Source organism: Poromitra crassiceps (assembly GCF_964638095.1).
Source record: "Poromitra crassiceps genome assembly, chromosome: 13".
In the NCBI taxonomy this organism is placed as follows: Eukaryota; Metazoa; Chordata; class Actinopteri; order Beryciformes; family Melamphaidae; genus Poromitra; species Poromitra crassiceps.
In genome coordinates, this window is record NC_139644.1 from 43437962 (window position 1) to 43461666 (window position 23705).

The 23705-nt window shown below is 43.9% G+C and overlaps 2 protein-coding genes across 2 annotated transcripts in view; both read left to right on the forward strand.

The window, feature by feature from the left end:
• Positions 1 to 1089: 1089 nt before the first annotated feature.
• Positions 1090 to 19636, forward strand: kat8 (K(lysine) acetyltransferase 8; the record flags this gene model as incomplete). Its single annotated transcript, XM_083649250.1, has 11 exons — positions 1090 to 1420; positions 1862 to 1936; positions 2272 to 2450; positions 3490 to 3543; positions 5081 to 5245; positions 7312 to 7401; positions 11775 to 11915; positions 13869 to 13962; positions 15805 to 15955; positions 18670 to 18824; positions 19153 to 19636. 11 exons carry the CDS (start codon positions 1090 to 1092, stop codon positions 19215 to 19217), a joined length of 1500 nt encoding a protein of 499 aa, XP_083505376.1. The 3' UTR covers positions 19218 to 19636.
• Positions 19637 to 20271: 635 nt separating this feature from the next.
• The window catches only part of LOC310788575 (serine protease 27), a gene marked incomplete at both ends in the record, with an annotated part of 24141 nt that continues 20707 nt past the window's right edge, over positions 20272 to 23705 (forward strand). Inside the window, 2 exons of the mRNA XM_083650107.1 lie at positions 20272 to 20306; positions 22090 to 22268. Coding sequence (XP_083506233.1) covers positions 20272 to 20306; positions 22090 to 22268 — 214 coding nt within the window. The remainder of the gene's footprint in view (positions 20307 to 22089; positions 22269 to 23705) is intronic.

Genomic DNA, 23705 nt, shown 5'->3' on the forward strand with positions numbered 1-23705 from the left:
CCACTTAGCCAATTTGAACTAAAGAGAAGATGTAACTGTATTGATCTTCTTTTGGTGTAACTGTAAGGGATTATTACCTTTTTGGATCCTGATTACAGTAACCAGATTACATGTAATCAGTTACTCCCCAAGCCTGGATATACATGTATATCTATATATTTTAACTCTTCATTGTACAAGTAGGCTACAAATGACCATCAATATGTACACACAAAACTGTCCATATCAGGGGGACAACACAAAGTTACAAAAATAAAAGACAAGTTCTGTGGCTGCCCCTGGCAGTGATGTCATGCTGTCGTTTCCGCCCAGCATTGCCAGGTGTATGATAATTCTCTTATTTGTACGATAATTTCTCCCTCTGTACGATAAATAATGCCAAAATGCCCATAATGTACGATATTTTGATCATCTTGTGACACTTAGTTGTAACAATTATACTGTGTGAGAAGTGCTGGAATTTCCTACTCAAGTAGAAGTATTATTTTGCTGTTCATTTACAGTGTTACTGGTGCAAAATGTACTTAAAAGTAAAAAGCACCTAATTTAAAATGGAAAGTTCAACGTTGTGTTGTGATTTAAAAAATGATGATTAAAATCATCGTCATGATTAAAATTGCCTAAGTGGGCGGGCGGTGTTAGTCACAATTTAGCGGGCGGTGTCTGTGACATCAGTGATGTCATAAATCAGTGAATTGTAATGTCATCAGTGATGTCATCAGTGATGTCACTTGAGCAATTGTGATGTCATCAGTGATGTCACTTGAGCAATTGTGATGTCATCAGTGATGTCACCAGTGATGGATCATGGCACTCCAGCAATTGTGATGTCATCAGTGATGTCACTCGGGCAATTGTGATGTCATCAGTCCTTTCCTAGCTGAGGCTATAGTGGTGGAAGACGGCCCCTGCTCGCATACGAGAATATTTTCCTCCAAAAAGGATACTTTTGACCATCAGGTACGATAATTCAACATTTCCAACATGGTAACACTGGTTCTGCCTCCCTTGGAGAAGAACGCCCCCTCGAAAGTGCGCAGAGTGCGCACGCACCGCCGATTGCGACTGTTTTCAAAACGACAAAAGGTTATGGCTGCTGAGACCGACTTTCACAACAGGAGCTGTTATAACAGTACCAACATACAGGGCCTTGGTACTGCAATGGACGCAGACATGATGGAGTCGAGACATATCGGAGCTGAGCGGGGGGAAGTGGACACTGGGATCCCGGCTGCTTGCTCTTCTCACGGCAGCGGCGGGGAGGAGGATGACGCGGAGGCCGTGGGTCGGCCCAGTGAGCCCGGGGACTCTTGTATTCAGCACGCCCAGGACGGAGCGCTGCTGGGCGGCGGCAGGGAGCAGGAGGGCACAGTCCACATTGGAGAGACGTATTTATGCCAGCGAGCTGACAAGACATGGCGTGAGTCTGACTGCAAGCGTAGCCTACTTACCCAGTGATTGGATAAACATAACCTAATAACTTTCACAACTCACCAAGGTGTTATGTTTAATTCGGCACATACAGTAGTAATCCTCCAAGCAGCATTTTATTGTTTTAATTAATAAAACCTAACTTTTAGAAATGGTTCACAGTGCCCGCCACGACCGTGGGACCAGCTATACAAGTTTACATTTCCATAAAATAAGTACTGTTTTGGTAGAATATGTTAATGCCGAATTGAACAGACTTTCCCAAGGATTCCTAACGGCTTATGCTCAATCAGCTAAATATATTTTTCAGCAAGCAAGAATGTATAAAAATGACCAATTTTAAATTAAGTTTGGTGTATTGGATCTCTACTGGGCAAAACGACACGTAACGGGGATCAGAACTTGTTTACTAATCTTGCTTTCTTTTCAGACTCAGCCGAGGTTATCCAGACCCGGATAAATGAGCAGGAGGGCAGAGAGGAGTTCTATGTGCACTATGTTGGATGTGAGTAGCTCGATTTAGCCATTGGCTAAATTGTTAGCTAATAGCTAGCAACACCATCGAGCAACACACTCTCCTGCACGTCCCCACCCACATACAATGCACGGACAAAAACCTTTCATTTCCTCTCCATAATCTGTAGCTTCTAGTTCTCTATCATCTCTGACCACCCATCGTCTTCCCCACTATTACCTTAGATTAGATAGATTAGATAGAGTCCTTCTGTTGTGATCATAACGGAGACTCTAATACCCACAATGCACTGCAGGGCAGTCAGGGAAAAACACAATGTTTTTTTGTTGCTGTTGCACTGTGGTAACCCGTTTCCTTTTCCACAGTTAACAGGCGCCTGGATGAATGGGTGGGTAAGGCCCGTCTGGCGCTTACCAAGACGGTGAAGGATGCGGTCAGAAGGAGCACAGAGATCGGAGGTATTGGCGATTTGGGAGAGCAGCCAGAGAGGAAGATCACCCGTAACCAGAAGCGCAAGCATGATGAGATCAACCACGTGCAGAAGGTGAGCCAAGCACGATGAGCTCAACCACCTACAGAAGGTGAGCCATCACCTTCTTCAGGAGCCTTCTTCAATGGCCCGATCAGTCCTATGAAAAACATGACATTACACCATTTAACATACTCGTATCCAAAGTGACTTACAATTAGGGCTGTACCCGTCAAATCGGATTTGGCTGTCCAATACGAATATATTCAACCGATTATTTTTTTCTTTTCTTTTTTAATAAGACTTACCGATTATTTTTTTCTTTTCTTTTTAATGAGACTATCTGGCAATCACAAGGGTTCCCACGGGTCCTTTAAATCCTTGAAAGTTTGTGAATGGGGTTGTAGTTTGCAGGCACTACAACCCCGGGGAACTCAAGTATTTAAATAATAGCAATACTTTTTCATTTTTTCATTTAAATATCAGAAGCTTATCCAAACACCACAATGAACTTTCTACCCTGGTTGCTGGCTGTACATTTGATGTTATTGGTTGTAGTGAAACCTGGTTATCTAACAGATCTTACATTGACATCCTGAATCTCGATGGCTACAACCTATTTACCAAAAACAGACTTGCTAAAACCGGTGGCGGTGTGTGCTTGTATGTGTCCTCCGAACATCATGTAACAATTTGTGATGACCTTGTCATAAGTGATGCCCACTCTGACTCCCTCTTTGTGGAGATAAGAGGTAAAAATGGGAAGAGTCTTAACTTAACTTAACTTACACATATTATAAGGAAAAGTAAAAAAGACCACTTTACAGAGCTCATTAAAGCTTCGCAGGGCGATACAAAAAGGTCATGGCAGATTTTGAATGCAGTCTTGAACAGAGGTCAGAAACACACTGTGCTCCCTGATATCGACAGCACACACACACATTCACACACTGCCAACACCACTCGTAATGCCGGTCTGGCAGACAGTTTTAATGACTATTTTCTTTCTATTGGTGAGAATCTAGCCAAAAATATAAACCAACCACCCGGTGCATCTTTTAAACAGTACTTATCTGGTAATTTTATTAACTCTTTCTTCCTTGCTTCTTCTCAGACATACGCAGAGATGGACCCAACAACGGCAGCCCTGGAGAAGGAGCACGAGGCGGTAAGGTGCAGTGTGTGGGCGGTTATGTAGTCTGACCGGGTGGAAGCAGCATGGTGGACTTAGCTCTCGACCATTTCAGTCGGTGCCGGATGGAAATCCCATTCCGCTCCCTGCAAGCTCTGCAATTGGCTCCGACCCGCTCTGACTGCGGCTACGACCATATTTGGATTTCCTTTCCACGCCCCCCCGTGTTGAATCTGTATGTCTCTGCTGCTGTACGTGTTGAATCTGTATGTCTCTGCTGCTGTACGTGTTGAATCTGTATGCCTCTGCTGCTGTACGTGTTGAATCTGTATGCCTCTGCTGCTGTACGTGTATAATCTGTATGCCTCTGCTGCTGTACGTGTATAATCTGTATGCCTCTGCTGCTGTACGTGTTGAATCTGTATGCCTCTGCTGCTGTACGTGTTGAATCTGTATGTCTCTGCTGCTGTACGTGTTGAATCTGTATGTCTCTGCTGCTGTACGTGTTGAATCTGTATGTCTCTGCTGCTGTACGTGTTGAATCTGTATGTCTCTGCTGCTGTACGTGTGGAATCTGTATGTCTCTGCTGCTGTACGTGTGGAATCTGCCGAGCTCAAATGCCTGCGCCGCTGCCTTTGAAACAATAACAACAGCAGTGCTATCTGCTAGCTCGTTGCTACACGCTGAAAACGATTGATGTGGATTATTATGCAATGAAGCAGCCTGCATGGTACGTTCGGTGGATGGCTGTAAACAGCCTTTTCCCCCTCTAGTCCACAATAGAAAGCGTCCCCAGCCAGACTCTCCCAGCCCCTTTGCTGGGAGAGTCATCTGGCAAGCGAGACTAGTGGTTATATGTCTGTTTCTTGTCAATAGCAGATGCTGACATATCACTGTGCACATACATTGCCTTGCTCTGCTGCCCATCAAGTTAATTTAGTCCAGCACTCCTGCACCCGCTACATCAGCGCTTCTCAACAGGGGGTCTGGAACTCACCAGGCGCCGCGTCCTTGGGGGGTCCCCAACAAACTGATGAATTGTTAAACTTCATCCTTATTTCATTTGAACACAGTTAGAAAAGGTAGAAGAATTACTATTTTGATCATAGTTTCACTATTATCTGTGCCTAATATTATAATAATATTATAATATAATATATTATTATAATATACTAATATTTAAATATCTGCAGATTTGGGTCTGAGAGACAAAATCCCATCAAACGGGCGTCTGTGGCCCTCATGGGCACTAACTCTGCCCTACATGACGTGATTAAAAACCTCAAACTATAGATGTTTTTCATGGAGTTGTGTTGCTATGGGAACAGTTTGTGTTGTGTTTGTGTTGCTATGGGAACAGTTTGTGTTGTGTTTGTGTTGCTATGGGAACAGTTTGAAACCTATCTTATTTCCTGTCATCTATCGTATTAGCAAACACTGCAACAGGAAGTGAGCTAGGGGCCATTTGGAATGTTTGTGTTGTCAAGTTAAAAGCATCTTATTAGGTGTTTCTCTGTCCGTGTGGGATCAAATGTTTTTTCCTCATCGTAACGCGTCGCTCTCTCCCTCCAGATCACCAAAGTGAAATACGTGGACAAGATCCAGATAGGCAACTTTGAGATCGACGCCTGGTACTTCTCGCCGTTTCCCGAGGACTACGGCAAGCAGCCCAAGCTGTGGATCTGCGAGTACTGCCTCAAGTACATGAAGTACGAGAAGACCTTCAGATACCACCTGGTCAGTTCAGCGTTTAGCAGAGCTGGGTATCGTTTAAACAATGACAAGGACAGTACCCAGTACCAGTAAAGTGATACTGATACCAACAGAGTACTACATTCTACTTCATTCATTCAATATCAGTACTAAAAATTAACGGATACATTAGTCAATAGTGCAACAGTATATATGACTCATATATGACCTGCAACCGAGCCAGCCCGTGACCCACTGAATCGTGAGTGACCATAAAACATTTCAGATGGAGCAAAAATAAAAACGTGGAAAAAGTGACTAACTCCACTGGCGGATGGAAAGGCGTAACAAAATGACACGCAGTTCCGTCCTTGTGACTCTTAAGTAGAAGGCGAGGCGTAATGACGGAACAGCTGCTGTTGTGAATGGAAAATGGAATCTGGTACTTGACATTATTTATTTGTTTTGCAACTTGTGAAATAGCCAAAGGACAAATTTGCCCTGGTTGTGCTGGCTATTGTCAGTCAGGGCCATCTAGGCGAGAGCATCACTAAACCTTTCGAAAGAAAATGTTAGATTAAAAGAACACCATGCCTAATTTGAAGTAACTGTAGTTTTCTTATTTTGCCCAGGGAAGGTGTACATTTTGAAAAGCATCGTCTGCCTCTGCCAATGGGCCATCATGATAAGAGGAGGTATAATAATGTGTTAATTCCACTAGAGGAGAGGCTTGATCTTCTCTGAAATGCGTGCATATATCTGCATCAGAAATCGGCAGATTGCATATCGGCAAAATAAATCCAATATTGTGCATCTCTAATTATTTTGCAAGCGAGGACCTTCAAGGAGTCTGCAATGGATCTCATGGCTTCTTGGTGCTGCTGGTTTAAGTTCAACACTCAGAGGAGCCATTAGCTGTGTTTCCATTACAGTTTTTCGCAAAATAATTGCGATATTTCTACGACTTCGTCAAAGTACAATTGCGACTTGCAGGCGTTTCCATTGAAGTTGAGTTTGAGTGACGGCGCACACACCTGAACGCAGTTCCCCGTTACCACCAGCAGCTGCCACAGTGATTACGCACAGGGATCTGCCCCATATCCCGTCCCCTGCATGCTCAAATCCAACCAATGGTCAATGCAAATCACCACATGAAGTTACAGCGCATATAAACGAGCCTGATTATCAATTCAAAAGAAAATGAGTGGCAACATGTTGCTGGCTGCGGTGAATGCAGTGAGCGCAACAGACGGAGGAAAAAAGGTAATAAAACTGGTCCGATTTAGAGATGGAGGGGAAAAAAGGCTGATTTGGTGCAATAATCAGAATGTCCTGTATTATAATTACAACATTGCACCTGAAACATGTATTACTCACTGTATTCACTTCAGTCAGCAGCACCGCACCGGTGTGTGCCCTCATCTCGCCGCTGTGCAAAATGCGCACACACACAGGCAGCCTGTCACCATGGACCGATTTCTGCCATTAAAAATTCTCTATCTCCCCCGGCTCCGCTTTTGCACAACACTCGTCTTTCTGCTAGGTAGCGTTGCTTCAAAGTTTTCCACTTGCTGCGGAGGTTTTGCCACGGCTTATCGAACCCTTTCTTCCTCATTTTCCGCTCCTTTTCCAAAGGAGAAGCTGGGTCACATGACGGGCAAATGCAGAAAATGTGTTTCCATTACACCTTCGCGATAAACTGCTATATCGACACGTCTGAAAAACCACCTCATGAGAGCGCAACAACTTTTTGCGATATTTGGGAGGTTTTTCGAAATTTACTTGTTTCCATTACCCGATTTTTCTTGCGATATTTAGATTTTGCGCATTTCTGAGGGTAATGGAAATGGCTATTGTCAGCGAAACAGCAAGGCTGTTTCTCTGTGTCTCTCTCTCTCTGTGTACCTCTCTGTCTCTCTCTCTCTGTACCTGTCTGTCTCTCTCTCTCTCTGTACCTCTCTGTCTCTCTCTGTACCTCTCTGTTTCTCTCTCTCTCTCTGTACCTCTCTCTCTCTCTCTGTACCTCTCTGTCTCTCTGTACCTCTCTGTCTCTCTCTCTGTACCTCTGTCTCTCTCTCTCTGGAGGTCTGACCCACATGCTTGCTCTACAGGGGCACTGTCAGTGGAAGCAGCCTCCAGGCAAAGAAATCTACAGGAGGAGCAACATCTCTGTGTACGAAGTGGATGGGCGGGACCACAAGGTAAGCAGCACCGCCGGAGAACAGAGGCTTGACATTTTCTGGGCGTTCCTGCGGGATTGGGAGTATTTTCACTATTAAAGGTATATTCAGCGATGTTTCTGTGTTAAAGTAAGTGTGTTAAATGGCTCTATATTCTGACAGCAATCACTGAAATAGAGTGTTTGGTCAGTGACATGAAATCCCCAACACCCTGCTGTACCTCAGCGACCATAACTCATTGGATTTGGGGTGAAAAAATACATATAGCTCTTTAAAGGCATCGCGATCTGACCTTCCTTTTCTCAGAAAATGTAAAGTTTTCTCTGATTGAATAGTTTGAGGTCGGCGGCAATTTTTATCCTATCAGAAAAGTTGACATTTTCTGAGAAATGGAAGGTCGGATCGTGATACCTATCCACCTTATTTCTAGTGGCCATGATGCCTATGTGTTTTTCTTCCGGTGTGATCCACCCAGCCTTGTTGCTGACAGCTTGACACCCGTCTGGGCGAACGGAGCGAATCACTAATCAGGTCCAGCTTGGCAGAAATCTCGTCGATAAATATCCCTTTAAGAGCGCAGTGCGCAGCCTACTGTGGCTAATGTTAGCGGCTAGCTACATGGCAGTAAAACACCACTGAATGACCAAATTGATATAACTTTTAACTAGGGATGGGCATTTCTAGCAAAAACACTATTCGAAATTCGCTGGCCAAAGTCGACTTTTAATCGAAATTCGAAAATAAAATAAAAATGTAAAAAAAAATTTTTTTTTTTTTTTTTGAGTGAAATGTTGCATTGTCTCCCCTGATTCTAAGTACCGTATAGTCGAATCGCTTGGTTTGAGCAAGTAAATTTTTTTTATAAGCATTTTAAGCAAGGTTTATGGAAAAATGAATGGCGGATGAAATCCCATGAAGAGGGAGAGGTTGCTTATAAAAATTGTTTTACTTGCTCAAACCAAGCGATTCGACTATACCGGTACTTATATTAGAATCAGGGGAGACAATGCAACATTTCACTCACCAAAAAAAAAAAAAAAAAAATTTCAATAAACGAATTTCGACTTTCAATAATAAAAGTCGACCTTGATAATAACAACGATTATTCGAAAATTCGATGCCCATCCCTACTTTTAACCATTTAGAGTAACACCGTTTCCATACGGATCACCAGCGTTAGTTTGTTGTTTATAACCATAACGTGGCTATATTTGTCACGTTCTCTATCTAACTCTGATACACTGAAAATACTGGGAGGCGGGCCATAGCGTCTCTGTCGATGATTTGATCTGACAGTTCTGGGCGTTGGCCAATCCTGGCGTGTTCCACCCCCAAATCGATTGTGTTCTGGCGCAAAGCGAGTGGCTTCCAGGACGAACAGGCTCTCTGAGGCGCGCGCCAGTAACGTTATTTTAGAGCAGCGCAGTAAATGCAATATTCCTGGAACGCAAGTTTAACGAAATGGTTACATGTCCTCTGCATTCTACATCAAATGAAGACATTACTGTTTGTTTTATTTGGTATGTTACATACTTATTGGCCAAGTTATGTTCAATTCAGCCAGGGTACAAGGGAGTATAGGCGGCCATCTTGCCTGCAAAGTTTTCAAATCAAGTAGAATACCATTGTAGGAAATTGCAAGCTGCAACAATCAAGTCACGTTAAACCAAAGCTTGTACCCATAATTATCTTTACAGCGGGGCATTCAAAAATAAGGTGGATACAGGACTATATGTATTTTTTCACCCCGAATCCAACGCCGTGAGTCTCTACACGTCACGGGGACGGCATTAGCTCGGGAGGTAGAGCAGGTCGGCCAATGACTCAAGGGTTGGCGGTTCGAATCCCGCTCCCTCCCAGCTGTTGTTGTTGTGTCCTTGGGCAAGACACTTAACCCTCATTGCCTCGTATGAATGGGTATGAATGTCTATGAATGTTGGTGGTGGTCGGAGGGGCCGTAGGCGCGAAATGGCTGCCACGCTTCCGTCAGTCTTCCCCAGGGCAGCTGTGGCTACATCACCCGTAGCTTACCACCACTGGTACGAATGGTGTGAATGAATAATGATTTCTGTGAAGCGCTTTGGGTGTCTAGAAAAGCGCTATATAAATCCAATCATTATTATTATTATTATTATTACAAGTTACGGTTGTGGAGATACGTCCACACTGCATGCAGGGCTACAGGAGAGAGATGGAGGACAGCGGGGGTTTGGGGGTTTCAAGTGATGTATTTCAGTGATTGCTGTCAGAATATTGAGCCATTTAACACTTATTTTAACACCAAAACATCGCTGAATGCAGCTTTAATCCTTTGGATTGGGACGGGGGGGAAAGGCAATGGGAGTGGGAATCATGACAACAATAGATCAGTTTTTATATATAAATATGGCCAAATGGTGTGAATGAAAATGGCAGTAGAACACATAAATCTAAATCTAATCTAAAAAGAATGGGGAGAACATCAAATCAAAATCATTAAAGACTAAAAAAATCGAAGAAAATAAAAATGGGAGCGGGATGGGACGAGAATATTGTTCTGGGAGTGGGATATGGTACACACACACACACACACACACACACACACACTGTGTTACCTGTTGTCTTTGATATTTTAATATTGTGACGCACTTTGTGATCTTGTATCTGTGAAAGGTGCTATACAAATGAACTTTACTTACTACTTATGAACCGAGGTCTGAGGCGCGCGCCAGTAACGTTATTTTAGAGCAGCGCAGTAAATGCAATATTCCTGGAACGCAAGTTTAACGAAATGGTTACATGTCCTCTGCATTCTACATCAAATGAAGACATTACTGTTTGTTTTATTTGGTATGTTACATACTTATTGGCCAAGTTATGTTCAATTCAGCCAGGGTACAAGGGAGTATAGGCGGCCATCTTGCCTGCAAAGTTTTCAAATCAAGTAGAATACCATTGTAGGAAATTGCAAGCTGCAACAATCAAGTCACGTTAAACCAAAGCTTGTACCCATAATTATCTTTACAGCGGGGCATTCAAAAATAAGGTGGATACAGGACTATATGTATTTTTTCACCCCGAATCCAACGCCGTGAGTCTCTACACGTCACGGGGACGGCATTAGCTCGGGAGGTAGAGCAGGTCGGCCAATGACTCAAGGGTTGGCGGTTCGAATCCCGCTCCCTCCCAGCTGTTGTTGTTGTGTCCTTGGGCAAGACACTTAACCCTCATTGCCTCGTATGAATGGGTATGAATGTCTATGAATGTTGGTGGTGGTCGGAGGGGCCGTAGGCGCGAAATGGCTGCCACGCTTCCGTCAGTCTTCCCCAGGGCAGCTGTGGCTACATCACCCGTAGCTTACCACCACTGGTACGAATGGTGTGAATGAATAATGATTTCTGTGAAGCGCTTTGGGTGTCTAGAAAAGCGCTATATAAATCCAATCATTATTATTATTATTATTATTACAAGTTACGGTTGTGGAGATACGTCCACACTGCATGCAGGGCTACAGGAGAGAGATGGAGGACAGCGGGGGTTTGGGGGTTTCAAGTGATGTATTTCAGTGATTGCTGTCAGAATATTGAGCCATTTAACACTTATTTTAACACCAAAACATCGCTGAATGCAGCTTTAATCCTTTGGATTGGGACGGGGGGGAAAGGCAATGGGAGTGGGAATCATGACAACAATAGATCAGTTTTTATATATAAATATGGCCAAATGGTGTGAATGAAAATGGCAGTAGAACACATAAATCTAAATCTAATCTAAAAAGAATGGGGAGAACATCAAATCAAAATCATTAAAGACTAAAAAAATCGAAGAAAATAAAAATGGGAGCGGGATGGGACGAGAATATTGTTCTGGGAGTGGGATATGGCACACACACACACACACACACACACACACACACTGTGTTACCTGTTGTCTTTGATATTTTAATATTGTGACGCACTTTGTGATCTTGTATCTGTGAAAGGTGCTATACAAATGAACTTTACTTACTACTTATGAACCGAGGCATTTCGTCCACCATTCATGTTCCCATCTACATTTCATAAAATACTTATAAAAACAGTTTTACTTGGTTCAGCTATATCTAGAATGAGAGACTATTATGACATTTCACTCAGACCAAAAATAAAATAGATAAAAAAAAATGCCAACGTTTATTTTATTTTTATTTTGAGTGAAATGTTCTATGGCCTCTCCTGATTCTACATAGAGCTGAATCGCTCGGTTTGACCAAGTAAAACATTTTTTATAAGCATTCTACGAAATGGAAATGGAAAAATGAACAGCGGATGAAATCCCTTGGTTTGTATGCTGAAGGTGGAAGAGGGCGTGACTTTGGCACAATATTCATAGTGTTGTAGTGATAGTGATGGTTGGCTGTGGGTCTCTGTTGGCAGATCTACTGTCAGAACCTCTGTCTACTAGCAAAGCTCTTCCTCGACCACAAGACGCTCTATTTTGACGTGGAGCCCTTCATCTTCTACATCCTCACTGAAGTCAACAGACACGGGGCGCACATCGTCGGCTACTTCTCCAAAGTAAGCTTCATCAATTACAGCTGCACCCTGGACCTTATTTCCAGCTTTAAATATGATGTTTAAGTCACCCTGACAACTTGGGTTTGATTAGCAGCAGCAGAAACGACCGTCAGGTTGAACTGCGACCTGCAAACGAGGAAAACAGGGCATGTGAGACGTCTGTATTTATGTCTTGTAAATGGCTTATTTTCCGACACACAGCGGCTCATATGCTTATTATATCAGAGAGAGAACGAGATGAGAGCGATCTAACGTACCTCCGTGCCGTCGACCGCCTGCTCTGTTTGCTGTCCGTCACATAGGATTTCCCGGCTGCTGCTTGTAATCCATACATGACGTTATTCCATACGGGCGACCATTGAATTCAAATGAATTGTCTATATTCTCTAAAACAGATGAATATCATCAGTGTATATCAAGCTAAGCTAAATAACGGCTAACTACAGTGAGTGAACCCTGCAAGTCACTATTTTGATAATCGGTTAATTGTTTTGCAAATAAAAAAGAATAAAGTCAAAATGATCTGATTGCAGCTTCTAAAATGTGAATATTTTCCGGTTTCTTGACTCCTCTACGACAGTCAACTGAATATCTTTGAGTTGTGGACAAAACACGACATTTGACGACATCATTTTGGGCTTTGGGAAACGCTGAATGACATTTTTCACCATTTTCTAGACCAAACGATTAATCGAGAAAGTAATCGACAGATTAATCGATAATGGAAATAACCGATAGTTAGAGCCCTACTACAGTACTGTATTCTCAATGTTTTTCTAGGCTCACTATACGGCATCACTATATGGCAGTCACTGTCTGCGTTCCCATCTGCTAGTACCGGTAGTTCCCTTTAAAGTGCACTGCACAGTAGGGCTGGGTCGGTTTGAAAATTTTAAAACCGGTTCGATATTGCCGTCTAAACCGGATCGAACCGGTATACCGATTTTTTTGGTAATTAAAAAAAAAAAAAAAAAAAAAAAAAAAAATCTTTTTTTTTTTTTTTTTTCTTTTCAAGCAGGGCTCCCGAGTGTGGCCCATAACTGTCTGTAGTGCAACTTCAGTCCACCTGATAGCGATAATACACCTCTAAGCTGGTATTGTCAACCAGCAATGATACTGAATAAAAAGAAGCAGGACACCTGTGTAACAAACACACCCTGTATTTATTTCTCATAACTATTCAGCTCAACTTTTCTTCTAAACATCAAAATAATAAATGAAATAAGACTTCTGCCTATAGTGCAACTTGAGAAAAAGGCTAATAAAAACACAAGCAGGGCAATCAGAATGGATTGGCTTACAGCTGAGCTGCCTTATAAACTTCAAAACTCACAAATTCACACAATATAGGGCCTAGGCATGGGTCGGTTTGAACATTTTGAAACCGGTTCGATATTCCCCAAAAAAACGTATCAAAGCGGCTGCAGTTGGTGGCGATAATGCACCTCTAAGCTGGTATGCTGCCAACCAGCACGAACACTGAATACAAATAAGCAGAACCTTTTAACTGTAACAACACACTGTTTTTATTTCTCATAACTATTCAGCTTAACTTTTCTTCAAACATCAACATAATAAACAAAATAAGACTTTTGCCTACTAGTGCAACTTGAGAAGAGGCTAATACGAACAATAGTGCAATCAGAATGGACTGGCAAAAAAAAAAAAAAAAAAAAAAAAATTTTTTTTTTTTTTTTAGGTTTTTTCGGTTTGCACGTGATCAAACCGGTTTGGGCTCGTATACCGAACCGAACCGGTAAAACCGGAAATCGACCCATGCCTACTGCACAGGGTATTCAGCCATGTGAAGTCACATGGCTGAATAGCCTGTGCAGTGCACTTCACTGGGAGCTACTAGCAGATGGGAACGCAGCCACTCACACAGCGTACAGACAGATGTGCGATAAGTGTTCAGTCGGAGTCTGAAGCGTCGGCTGTGTTTTTCTTTTGCAGGAGAAAGAGTCTCCAGATGGGAACAATGTGGCGTGTATCCTCACTCTGCCGCCCTACCAGCGCAGAGGCTACGGAAAGTTCCTCATCGCTTTCAGTGAGTAGGAGAGCATGGAACGTGTATGCAGGCATCATGCGTGTACATCAGGGTTCCCACAGGCCTGGAAAACCCATGGAATGAGTAAAAATCCTTGAAAGTTTTGGAAAAGTCATGGAATTTTGTTGTGTGTTACAGTATTTATTCTCCCGTGGATGATTCCGCCGATCCATTTAGTTATGTAACATACTATAACATCACTAGGCATCTATAACACACCCCCCCCTCCTCCTTCCAATCATGGCGTTCTCCTATGTCACGTGTTGCACACAAAGATCATATATACGGAAGATGAACACTCCAACTTACTTCCTTGAACAGCTCGATCCACATTTTTCTTCTCGCCAATTCTCAATGGCTTCCTTGTTTTGCTCGGGAGTGCAAAACAACTTTAATTGGCGATTTTTTTTACATTTGTTGTCTGCGCAGCCCCACCACACAACAGCTTTTAGCTATGTTTAATTCAAGGAAAATGACGCTGGTGTATGGGAGTGAATGGAGAGCTTTCCCCCGTGATGGGCGTGGCCTATTTCATGCAGTGTCTCTATGATTGCACAAGTGAATTCACCTCGCCAGGCAGCTGGATTCACGCGGGATCATGAGATCATGATCACACGACAAATCCATCTTGACACGTTCCAAAGCTATTGGTTTGAATCTGAACCACCAGTGGTTCGCACCAATCAACATCCTATGAGGCCGCTACGGGCGGGGCTTTGTGTGACGAACGTGATAGACAGACGGTCCATCCAATCACCTGCCAAGTAGCTTTTTGAAAAGTGTCTGCCCCTTACAAAAGTTTGCCGTGCGACTCGTCCTGAGGAGCCGAGTGCATCAGCTGGGCGTACGCCTAGGTGTAACGCTACGTCCGACATAGAACTCAAAGTTACGACTAACTTAATTTTATGACTAGTGCACCATGTAGTCTTAAGCCCTGTATGCGTTGCGCCTGGGTGTAACTTTTACGTCTGGTATGGAGCAGGCGTAAAAGTTACACCCAATGCGTACTCACTGACAGCTGTCTCATCTTGATCTGCGCTTTCGGGACTGACAGCTCTGTGCTGTCAATGCCGTTCAGTCCTGTGATGCGGGGGAATCTTCTCCAAAAATATCGATGGATATGTGCTGTAAATGGACGTTTTGGGCGCAGGACCTCTGCTTTTCGGCGGGTTTTTAAAAGCTGATGCGTCTGAAAAGATCTTTCCATTTCTTCCTGACTTCGTCAACTGCCCGCAGTGCGCACTCCGCCATCGCATTCAATCAGTAATGATTGCACTTGTGATCAAATTCCATGCATCTTGTTTCCGTTTGTTTGTGTTGGCGATGTTAAATTTAGCTGTGAGAACGTTTCTATGCTCTATAAGTTTGAGCTGAGTTGGAGCCGTCTCTCAGCTGTCTCCAGCTCGTCTGAGAGAAGTGTGTTGCTTGGCAACAAGCACGTATTCACGTGAACGCGCACGTCCGCAGCCTAAAGACCGGGCGCAGCTACGACCATGGTAAGTCAGGCTTGGTGCACTCGGTGTAAATTCAAATCACAACGTCGGGCGTAGATAAAACCAGCGTAACAGTTAAGACCTACTTTTTTACGCCCAGCTGGTGCACTCGGCTCCAGATGGTTATGTGAAAACAAACCATCTGGCAGCCCAAGGTTGAGCGATCATTTCACTCATTTATAATATGATCTATCTGTGTCTTTCTGTGTGTGTGTGTGTGTCTGTCTGTCTGTCTGTCTGTCTGTCTGTCTGTGTGTGTGTGTGGTTGTGTGTGTGTGTGTGTGTGTGTGTGTCTCTCTGTCTCTCTGTCTGTCTGTCTGTCTGTCTGTGTGTGTGTGTGTGTGTGTAGGTTACGAGCTGTCCAAGCTGGAGAGTGCGGTAGGCTCTCCGGAGAAGCCTCTGTCGGACCTGGGCAAGCTGAGCTACCGGAGCTACTGGTCCTGGGTGCTGCTGGAGATCCTGAGGGACTTCAGAGGGACCCTGTCCATCAAAGACCTCAGGTTAGACCAACACGTGGAGAGATAGGAGAGAGAGAGAACACAACACATCAAAGACCTCAGGTTAGACCAACACGTGGAGAGATAGGAGAGAGAGAGAACACATCAAAGACCTCAGGTTAGACCAACACGTGGAGAGATAGGAGAGAGAGAGAACACAACATCAAAGACCTCAGGTTAGACCAACACATGGAGAGATAGGAGAGAGAGAGAACACATCAAAGACCTCAGGTTAGACCAACACGTGGAGAGATAGGAGAGAGAGAGAACACAACATCAAAGACCTCAGGTTAGACCAACACATGGAGAGATAGGAGAGAGAGAGAACAAACAACACGTGGAGAGATAGGAGAGAGAGAGAACACAACAAAGACCTCAGGTTAGACCAACACATGGAGAGATAGGAGAGAGAGAGAACAAACAACACGTGGAGAGATAGGAGAGAGAGAGAACAAACAACACGTGGAGAGATAGGAGAGAGAGAGAACACAACATGCTCAGGTTAGACCAACACGTGGAGAGTTAGGAGAGAGAGAGAACAAACAACACGTGGAGAGTTAGGAGAGAGAGAGAACACAAACAACATGGTGGGGTTGTGCTGAGGATGGGGAACGTGTCAAATGAAGTGATCCTCCCATTGGGACGGTGCAGCAGAGAAGTGCTGTTACTGTTTGGGTTGAGAGGAAGAGAAAAGTCCCCCGTGCTGCCGCTTCTTCACACCGAGCACGCGAAGAAGAGTCTCAGCCCACAGGACACATGTCAGCCCACAGGACACATGTCAGCTCACAGGACACATGTCAGCCCACAGGACACATAGCCCACAGGACACATGTCAGCTCACAGGACACATAGCCCACAGGACACATGTCAGCTCAAAGGACACATGTCAGCTCACAGGACACATGTCAGCTCACAGGACACATGTCAGCCCACAGGACACATGTCAGCTCACAGGACACATGTCAGCCCACAGGACACATGTCAGCCCACAGGACACATAGCCCACAGGACACATGTCAGCCCACAGGACACATGTCAGCCCACAGGACACATGTCGGCCCACAGGACACATGTCGGCCCACAGGACACATGTCAGCCCACAGGACACATAGCCCACAGGACACATGTCAGCTCACAGGACACATAGCCCACAGGACACATGTCAGCCCACAGGACACATGTCAGCTCACAGGACACATAGCCCACAGGACACATGTCAGCCCACAGGACACATGTCAGCTCACAGGACACATGTCAGCTCACAGGACACATAGCCCACAGGACACATGTCAGCCCACAGGACACATGTCAGCCCACAGGACACATGTCAGCTCACAGGACACATAGCAGCCCACAGGACACATGTCAGCTCACAGGACACATAGCCCACAGGACACATGTCAGCCCACAGGACACATAGCCCACAGGACACATAGCCCACAGGACACATAGCCCACAGGACACATAGCCCACAGGACACATGTCGGCTCACAGGACACATGTCGGCTCACAGTATTGCACAGTTGGAAATAGAGCGTAACGCTAGTGTCAAACGTCAAAAACTATACATCACATCGCTTATATATTCACATTGTGAATGAGAGCAGAAGTAGCCAAAGAAGGGTTTGATGTATAACACATGTATGTAGTGTTAATGTTGTGTGAACTGTCACAGATTTAATGTGTGAATTTGGTAAAAAAAAGTACAGCCTGGAAACTCAGCTACAGTGACTTGTGACATCACACAATCAAGGCTCCATAGGATCACATTATAAAGGTTAGGGGGGGATATATATATGTATATATGTGTGTGTATATATATACACACACACACACACACACACACACACACACACACACACACACACACACACACACACACACAAGGGAGCAAGTATATATGTATATATTTTCCACTATATTGTCCTATTTGTATTCAATTGGAATTGACTCAGTCACCGCCTCAGATTACATGGAAATTATACTGTTATGAATCCTGGAAAAATCCTGGAAAAGTTTTGAAATGTTATCTGTGTGGCAACCCTGTAAAGCCCGTTGGCAGCTGTGTTGATGCTAATGTAAGAGCAGCATCACCCAGAGTGACATCATCAGCACGCTGCAGTGTTACAGAGTGACATCATCAGCACGCTGCAGTGTTACAGAGTGACATCATCAGCACGCTGCAGTGTTACAGAGTGACATCATCAGCACGCTGCAGTGTTACAGAGTGACATCATCAGCACGCTGCAGTGTTACAGAGTGACATCATCAGCGCGCTGCAGTGTTACAGAGTGACATCATCAGCGCGCTGCAGTGTTACATAGTGACATCATCGGCACGCTGCAGTGTTACAGAGTGACATCATCGGCGCGCTGCAGTGTTACAGAGTGACATCATCGGCGCGCTGCAGTGTTACAGAGTGACATCATCGGCGCGCTGCAGTGTTACAGAGTGACATCATCGGCACGCTGCAGTGTTACAGAGTGACATCATCGGCACGCTGCAGTGTTACATAGTGACATCATCGGCACGCTGCAGTGTTACATAGTGACATCATCGGCACGCTGCAGTGTTACAGAGTGACATCATCGGCACGCTGCAGTGTTACAGAGTGACATGTTACAGAGTGACATCATCAGCACGCTGCAGTGTTACATAGTGACATCATCAGCACGCTGCAGTGTTAATGCTTAGCCGCCGTCTTCTTTGCTTCCCAGCCAGATGACCAGCATCACGCAGAGTGACATCATCAGCACGCTGCAGTCGCTCAACATGGTGAAGTACTGGAAGGGCCAGCATGTCATCTGTGTCACGCCCAAGCTGGTGGACGAGCACCTGAAGAGCGCCCAGTACAAGAAACCACCAATCACAGGTGCTTTTATTCATATACCGTACTAGGTCTTTTTCCTTGGATTTGCTGTTTATGTGCTATGTCTGTTTCTGTAGGGGGCGCTCTTTTCTTTGTTCAGTTCTGTTTATAGAGAGCCAAAGCCACGCCTTGTGTGTGTGTGTGTGTGTGTGTGTGTGTGTGTGTGTGTGATGGGATACCCTTGGTGCATCTATATTTGTCTCAGAGCGATCCTACCTCACATTTGCCTCTATGCTTGTTTCATCTGCGTTGTTGAACATGCTATTTGATGTGTGTGTTTATTTCCTCTAATATTATGTGTGTGTGTCTCCTGTCCCTGTCTCGTTCACAGTGGACACCATGTGTTTGAAGTGGGCGCCGCCCAAACACAAGCAAGCCAAGCTGTCCAAGAAGTGAGAGGCGGAGCCAGCCAGCCAGCCTGTCACTCAACCCGCACACACACTGTCCTCGTCATGTCAAGCCCTGCTCTTAACGAGGAACCAATGATACATTCAGGCGGTGTCTCGTCATAGTGGTCAATGGGGGAAATCCTCCCGTTCTCCCCGTTCAGCGTAGTTAGCATTTAGCTGCTAGCCCAGCCCAGCCCAGGCAGACAGGATCGGGGATTCAACCACCGCAGTACACGCACATCTGAACAGACCAGACGTCTATGTACCTGCTGTTGAATCCCCAATCGTGTAGAGCCACAGCACCGTCCTTTGGTGAGTCAGCCCATTGAGATATATGGGGTTTCCCCCCACCGTCTAGTCTCACACGCCAGCCATAGTCACATTTTGTGGGCATTCCCACACAGACCAACTGTATCTATGTACATTAATAGCATCTCATTACTAGTACATTACTAGTATTTTGTGTGTTCTTTTTTTTTTTTTATAAATAAGTGAATCTTCACATTTGTGTCTTCATTTGTTTGATTTCTGTGCTTTTAGACAACAGTCACTTCATACAAATCACAACTGAACACCAACATCACTTCATACAATATACAAATCACACTGAACACCAACATCACTTCATACAAATCACAACTGAACACCAACATCTAGAAAATAAATGAAGGTCTGGAAGATTTATGGAATTTGTAGGGACCCAGTAATGCACAACGAGGTTAATACAATATCGGAAAAGTTGTTTTCATTGTATCTACTTGAAACACAGTAGTATGACTTTGTCCCTAAGCATTTACTTTCATCTGCGTGTGTGTGTTTCTCCGTCTTCGCTCATTTTCTGACCGCTTTGTTTAGTTTGTTTATTAAAATTGGAGCCAAATGTAGTTTGAGGTAGTCTGATGTTTTACCTGTCAGCAGTTTTTTCCCTATTCAAATCAGCTTGAGGTAGCTACAACAGAACACATGACGTTGTTGTGATAACATGATAGATCACCTTGCTACATAAATTAACAATGATGCCGTGCAGGCGTTACCCAATTGTAAAATGATATTTGGCCAACATGGCACAGCTGCCACATGAGAATGGAAAGGCAGTGTAGGGTTTCACTGAAAGATGTTGGACGCCATTATATGAAAGCCCAGGAGACTTTCAACAACAAGCCGCTTCTGCCAACATAATCATGAGTCTCAAAGGAACTGACTTGACAAAGAGCTCATTATTATAGCAGTGTTTTTTAAAAGACGCACTAATTCTCAGCCAAGATACTTTAATCTGGTTTCCCTTCCTCATGTACAAAAGTGCTACGTTTATGTTTGGTAACTGGAAAGGCGTGCAGAAGACAGAGGAAATCCAGTAAAGATGTAGTATATTAAGTCTCTTTCACAGGTGTCAAAGGGGGAGGTTGTGATGGGAAAGCTGAGCTTTCTGGTTGGCTCATTAATTAGAAGGTACAGGTGACGCCTCTTTCTGGTTGGACTGTTTGACTGCATTCTTCCGGAGTTAGCCAGAGAAAGACCGGAAGTATGGCGACTTTGCCTTCAAAATAAAGCATAAATGTCGGAGGTAGAAGAGTTTCAATCTTACAGCCTGAGTGTGACCATGTGTATGTAGAACAATGTAGAACAGACCTTTATGAAATAGCAGGCACCCCTCCAATGGGTCTGACTCTGATTATATAAATTTGGTGTTAGAGAGGATTTAGTTTGATATATTTTTGGCTATTTATGCTGTGATTATTTTTTTCATTGAACAAGGGTTTTTTATTTTGTTAACCGGAAGTCACATGCCTTTATTCTTGCTAGCTTGACTGAGTGTATGAGCAGCGGACCAAACGTCGCTCAACTTTCTATATTATTCTGTTCCATGGACGAGTCTCTTTCCAACAGCTCGCTGTAGAAACAAATTGTTTTGTCTGCTGGGACACTCAGTGATTTTGAAGGCTTAGCGCTTTGCAACATTACAGGTAAGTGACGTCACGCCATAACGTTACTCCATTAATTTAAACTAACAATTGACAATTTGTTTATTTGCTATCGGTAAAGGGGCACATCTGCCTGGAGATATAGGCTAGACCAAGTTTATTGTTAGGCCTAACTAAATCTAAAACTAGGTGTGGGGAAACATAATATAGTCTATTGAACAGAAATAAAAAAATAAATAGCCTACAGACTAAATGAAATACTTACAAAGTAAAATTTGTGGCTACAAAAAATTGTTTAGTCTTTGTCAATTTGTCAACACATCAAGCATAACGTTTAAAATGTGTTTGTGTAGGCTAATCTTAAATCCTGACCCTGGCAATTTAGCCTACCCCCCCCCCCCCCCCCTCCTATTAACAAAAGAAAAATAATAACAATGAAAGACTAAGCTAAAAGATAAACTGAACCATAATAATTATAAACAAAGCGATTAAAAATAGCTACAAAACTGGTCTCAATTTGTCAACATATCAAGCATAGGGGAGAGTGGGGTGAGTTGTGCCAGTTTTTACTTGAGGTGTCTTTAAAGTGAGGGCTTGACATTAATGCCTCCAACTAGAATATGTAAATATATTTCAGGATGTTGTGCACCACTGGGAACACTCCCTTTGGATCTTAAATAAACTGTTTAAAAAATATGGCTTTTCAAAAAAAAGTGGACTCTTGGCACAACTTGCCCCCGATTATGTTCAAAATGAACAAAATCAACTATCACAGAGCCAGGCTACACTTGCCAATACTGCAATATTCTTCAATAAGGTCTATTTAAACATTTAAGAACAAAATTAAATAAAAATTCACTAAATCAACTGCAACCTCCCACAGAGGCTCCTAGTGAACTTCTATCGATGTGCCGTCGAGAGCGTGCTGACATACTGTCTGTCAGTGTGGTTCTCCAGCTGCACCAAAGCAGACCAGCACGCTCTGCAGCGTGTCATCAAAACGGCGGTCAAAATCATTGGGACTTCGCTCCCGGACATCCACTCCCTCTACTCCTCCCGCTGCCTGCGCTGTGCCCTCAGCATCATCAAGGACTCATCTCACCCGGCTCATCACCTGTTCGTCCTCCTGCCCTCAGGTAGGAGATACAGGTCCATCCACTCTAAAACTTCCAGGATGCTTAACAGCTTTTTCCCACAAGCTGTCAGCCTGCTGAACACTACCCCTCGAAACACAACACAACCCCCCCCCCCCCCCGAACAATGAACTCTGACCAACTCTGACTGTTTCACACTCATTGCTCACGAACTCTGTACAACATTCTGGACTCACTGTTTACATGCACTACTGAACAGTCACTAACTCTGATGCCTTTATAGAATAATTTATTTATTTATTTATTGTATGTATTTATTATTTGGGCCGATGCACTTTACCTTGGTGTTTCACTGTACGTCTCAGGGAGATGCTTGTCTATATCTCGTTGTTGGAGCAATTTAACAATGACAATAAATATACTTGAACTGCACTGGCACAACTTAACCCAGGCCTTTTGGCACAAATCACCCCATCCCCACCATTTTAACAAACTTGTATCATAGCTGGTTTGGAGCTAACATCATGCTAACCTCATATTGTCTTACTAAAACACTAACATGTGTGAAATGTTTTCAAGATTGTCTATAATTGTTCAGACACAACAATCAATAAAAAAAATACTTTGAGAGGCAAAACACAGTTTTTTGTTAACTTAAATGTGCTTAGCTCTGCCATCTGCCTCCCTTCTTTGCAGAGTGAGTAAAATGGATGCCTCTTCAAAAATGTCTGGTCACATGACCAATTTCTTCTATGGTTTTCTAGATACAAGGGGTGGCACAACTTCCCCCCTGACACAACTCACCCCACTTTCCCCTAATGTTTAAAATGTGTTTGTGTCGGCTATTCTATTCTAAACTTCTTAAATCCTGCCCCTGGCAAATAGTCTACTCCCTCCCTCCTTATTATAACAAAATAAAAAATACATAGCATAACAATAATAATCCTTTAGGCTATATACAATGGAGCAAGTGGACTCTGTTTCAATTTTTGTCCCACTGATGATGTCACAATGTCTATGACATCATCAGTGATGTAATCGGTGACATCATTATTCACCAAAATCATCTTATGACATCACTGATGATGTCATAGGCACGGATGATGTCCTAGGCATTGTGACATCATCAGTGGTGTCGCGAGGTTGTGGCATACTCTTCGCGCCCAGCCAAGCGCATAGGGCGCATGGCGATTATGACGACATCGCACGGGGCGTGTCGGGGGGCGAGGCCTGAGCGCAGCGCGGCGCGTCCATGGAGATTTTTCTATCAGCGCGTCGGTTTTGCTGCCTGTGCCTGTGAGATCTCCGTGGTAGGCTATCAGCGGATATCTGCTGTGATTGAGTCCTCACCGTCGTTAAAGTCGCCTTCAAAGCATGATGTTCGATTATAACGAACTAGTTGTGTGGCTTAGCCTTCCCAAATGTGGAGGGGTCGTTTTTTATAATTTAATACATAGAATTGGGAACGTTACATTCAAT